The sequence below is a fragment of the Schistosoma mansoni genome, chromosome W (assembly GCF_000237925.1).
Source record: "Schistosoma mansoni strain Puerto Rico chromosome W, complete genome".
Classification (NCBI taxonomy): Eukaryota; Metazoa; Platyhelminthes; class Trematoda; order Strigeidida; family Schistosomatidae; genus Schistosoma; species Schistosoma mansoni.
The window spans coordinates 24,971,962-24,976,896 of record NC_031502.1 but is presented as its reverse complement, the minus strand read 5'-3'; the positions used below and the strand labels follow the sequence as shown (position 1 = coordinate 24,976,896).

General features: G+C 30.6%; 1 protein-coding gene across 1 annotated transcript; it reads right to left on the bottom strand.

Moving 5' to 3' along the window:
• Positions 1-4,456: 4,456 nt before the first annotated feature.
• On the bottom strand, positions 4,457-4,696 carry Smp_165270 (putative single-minded; the record flags this gene model as incomplete). The annotated part of the gene is made up of 1 exon (XM_018789092.1): positions 4,457-4,696. One exon carries the CDS (start codon positions 4,694-4,696, stop codon positions 4,457-4,459), a length of 240 nt encoding a protein of 79 aa, XP_018654570.1.
• Between the last annotated feature and the right edge of the window lie 239 nt (positions 4,697-4,935).

Genomic DNA, 4,935 nt, shown 5'->3' with positions numbered 1-4,935 from the left:
GCATCAATATTTGTTCTGTCTTTATTTAAATTTATAAAGGGAACTAACTGCATGAAAACAGTAATTAGTTGAATTCTACAAGTTGAAAATTGCTTACATGAATAGATTTCGTTACTGACATTATTTCGTTAATTGTAGTGATTTTTAATTTACTTGAATAAAAATTGACTTATCTTTTTCAGGGTCAGGAATCAGACATCCAATAGTAAGTCCCCGGAGCTAGGTGAATCTATCATAGTATAAATATATATGGATACTGTTTCCACCGATCTCATGAAATTACTTAAATAACCTCCGAAACTAGAAATAACCAAATATCAAGTTATTGCAGAGACTACTGAATAATCTTTTCAGTTTATAAGTATTTGTGCACGATTTTTTGATGCATTACTAAGATAGTTATGATTTACTTCATTTTTCAGTCGGCAGTTTATGACATTTCAAAAACTGAAGATGTTAATGACGAGCATTTTAGTATGATTTCCAAAACAAGAATAAATCCTCTTAAGAGCTTGACTATTTTATTTCAAGTCACTCATCTAGATCTATATTCTTCTAGATTTTCCTCCGTATATTTCTCCGCCGCAGCTTCATTCTGTTGATTGTTGACCAATACAAACACTAGTGTTTTCGATACAACTATTCAGTTCCAGGATGCATGTACGAGGATTTTAAAATGTTGAGCTTACATTAGGAAAATATCCAATATACTACCTTCAGGGCATTGTAGAAGCAGGATCAAACAGCTAGTGGTTTGCAGCTTTATTACGTTTTGTAATCGCTGTTTTCAGTCTTATTCACTACCCTCATCACAGCTCAATAAAGTATCGTGAAAGGAAGGTGAAAAAAAAGCATTTTCATGCAGTCACGAAGTTATTATATTGTAAGCAATTCATTTATGCTTATTACTTCAAATAGGTCAATAATGTGGTGAACACATCTACCGCCAAATCAATTACACCCTGCCTTGGGTAATAAACACATTTTACTATCTGGAATTCCCATTAAACAAAATTATTATTTTATTGTTACTTCAGTTGTCATTAATCAAGTCTGCTATTCTTTTTGATAAGGTTACTAATAAAATATTACTTCAATGAGTATAGGGTGTATTGAGGATGATACTACAGCTAATAATAATAGGAGTAATAATAATAATAATAATATAGCCCTAAAGTATTTGATTGCATTTGTGGTATGTCATCAATATATCCGTTTACATTCAATTTATTACACATTCATTTTGAGAGTATGACCCATTGGATTAAGTCTCTTTAAATGTTCAGTCTACATTATGAAATCTTTTGTCAGTCAGCTAGTCATATTTCACACAATATATATAGTGTACCCATGTGTAAAGTCGTAAATTTTTAGTTTGTCAGTTACTTAACAAAGAAATCACACCCTTTCATCAGATGAAAAGTGTTCAATGAATCTCTTTGTACATATAAAATGAAACTGTCTTTTCTTCTAACTGAAAAATAAAATAAAATTTCATTAATCCCTTGTGCAGTATCTTGTGATTGTTCAATAAGACAATGCATAGTTCTAAACGAGATTATAGTGTACAATTTTGTTCTCTCCACACATTTCATAAAAAAGAAACGAAATTATTATTGCCCATTACTTTGACTTATTGCCCGTTTGTTTAAAATACTAATCGTATTGGTATCGAGGCAGATCAGAGCTAGCTTTCGCTCAACATATATTCCCTTTTGTCCTGTATATATGAATTCACTTCATAATACTGAATTGAAACATAATTGTCTATTGGATGTGTAAGACACAACTCTTAAATAATCTACACGATATACTAACACTATAGCTGAATCTCTGAGTGTCTCAGTTGAGCAGTTTGTGAATGTGAAATGTCAGTTTCAGTGAATCGTCTAACTACAAATGTTTTCTCATTTCATTTTCAGATACGATCAACTATTTCAAGTGACCTGAGTGATTAGCATTAATTTAGAATGAAAGTAAATTTGGGTCATAAATAATTTGAAATTTAAAAAATATCTAAAAACTTACTTCAGTGAGGGACTAGATGAGTAATAGGATGCTTAATTGAGTTTTGTACCAATGTAGTTTACATCATGAAATAAATTTAAGTAGACAACTGTTATAAACTGGAGAACATTAAATAACTGTTTCATTCTAGTTTTGAACTTCTCAAAATTATATACCCACAACCATAATATTGAATTAAACCAGGGACCTTCGGGTGTCTCGGACAGTATAATCCCATGTAACCAATACAAAGAATTCCAGTAGTCTATATCATACATTTGATCTTTACATACCTTAAACAACATGGGTTTGATTCCTACTAAGGTCTTGAATGAACAACACTGTATCTTAAATTAAAACAAAGCCGACATCACATTCTCTTTTTCTCCCACAGTTTTTTCCAGTTGATGTTAATCGATGATTATAATAATAATAAAAACTATCTCCAACATTGAATACTTCTTACATATCTCCCCATTCAATTAGTTTTATTTAATCATCCAGTCTGTATGAACTTTGTTGCTCTAGTTGCAATATTCAGATAATTCTCATCATATTATTCTGTGTTTTAATAAAAAATTAAACCATCGCAACAGAACGAATTAGTGATCGTGTTACTACAGTGGAAAATGATGAAGTTATCACACAGTACTTTATAGTTCATTCCACGACTATTGGGTCTATATTATCTTTACACTATAACTTTTCAAGATTGCAAATACGTTGTATTTGATACAAACGGTATTCAACTGTTCATTTCATTCCTTGTTCAATTTCACTGTTTAGTTATAAATATTATTTATTTACATATCACAATGAATGAATTAATTAATTCATAGTAAGGCTTTTCATCTATATCTAAATGCGTTTTTGTTGCGAACAATAAACTGTTTAGGCAAAACGCAAATATTTTCTTAATATACACACTACGTGTATAAATAATCCTAAGAACGTGCTTATTTTCTCGTTTTTCCTCCTAACGGTTTCTGTCTCTTTCTCTCTCGTATGCATACACATACAGAGAGAGAGAAAAGTGCTATGGTCAGTCCACTTAACTAGCCATTATAAACATAAACGCACTAATAAAAAGTAATAATAATTTTATCATTATTATAATTACAGTGATTATTCTTATTGTTATTGCATGAAAACTTCGATGTGGGCTGAAAAGAGGACGAAATAAATTTATTCACTTTGACCAAGAGTTAGAATAATTCAACTGTGTCGTTTATATTGTATACATATATATGTACGTATGTTTGTATGCGTAGCTAGTAACCAATTCGAGTAATATACTCACGTATTATTGAGTAGAAAAGGTAGACGAGAGAACATAATCAACAAAAGTAGATAATTCTATTTAATCAAGATATGCTATATATTTTGTCTCCCAGTCTACATATATCAGTTTCCAACCTCTCCCTTTCTGTTTTGCTTATCACTGCTACTCATTAACCCGTCTTAACCATAGTGAAAAAAAAATTAAAACAAATGATGTCATAATTAGTTGAAAATATAATATGATAACGTTGAGTTTTTGATAAATTTTAACTTAGGCTTATAAACTTCAATAATTTACACTTGTTGCTGTGAGATCTCAACTTTCAATATGATATATATATATATATATATATATATATATATATATATGCACATAAGCAAACGTGCTCAAACAGCTAGCGAAGAGAAGAGAAAAACATGCTTTATCTCAATTTATGTGGTCGAATTACTCAACAGTGAAACCATAATCAATAACTATTTGTTGTACCATAGATACACCGGATTCAGTTCAACTCTCTGATCAAATTGTCTAAATATACAGTTATAAATGAAATCCAGAACAGTTGATGAATTGATTAGTAATAAAATTTTTAGATCACTTAACAATAATACGGACAAATCTTTTCTTTACAATTATCATATTTCTTAATTATGACTTTCAACTGAATATTTTATATGTTTTGTTATGGTGACATTTATTGACAAATAGAGTACTCGTATAAAATATGTATGTAACCGCAGTTTAGATAATTGAATTATCAGATTTAAGAGTTCACATAGAATAAACTCCAGTGTCTTAAAGTTTGTGTTATTGAATATTGAGACACCACCGTAGAGGATGACCGTACTTGTCGATTCTGCATAATCTACTCTCTCAATAATGACACAACCACATGTAATGGTTTTTGTTTTCCAGTTTCATTTATTTTTTATCAATAATGTTACTCGCTGTCCAAATGACGACATATCGCATATAAGGCTAGAAAGTGTTGGGTTCTATCCTAGAATTTACCAAATACATCTGTCAATAAAATTCTTGAGTTAAAGTAAAACTCTATCCCAATCATCGTTGATAATCTTTCGACTAATTCGCACTATACATTACTAATTATTTAGACATGAAAATGCTTTACCATTATCGTTATTTTAATTTTTATGATTAATCACATCAATAACTGTCAGTTATATAAGCGTTATTCAGTGAGACAATAATAACTCCAATGAAATACCTACCGTTTGGAAATATAGTTCTAATTTTTAAATAACTTGTTGTTAAACGTATAATAGATGCTTTATCCAGTTGTGATGTAATTGCACTGGGGAGTGGTAGAAGTCTAGCTAATTCGTAAAACTCTGTATTTTCTTTTTCACGTCGTGTACGAGCAGCATTTTTTGATTTCTCTTTCATTCTTGGAGATGTAGTCGCTGCCGTATGTGTATAATTGTTGGTGTTCTGTGATTGCTGAGCTGGATGGAGTTGTGAATGAAGAACTTGCTGTTGTTTCTGCTGTTGCTGTTGATGTTGTTGAGGTCCCGGGACGGTGGGAAGAGTGGAAATATGTGAATAATATTGTGATACAGGGTGTGTATGGTGAAACTGTAATGACATCAGAAATTCATTTTCACAGTGTTCTCGATTTATTTGAT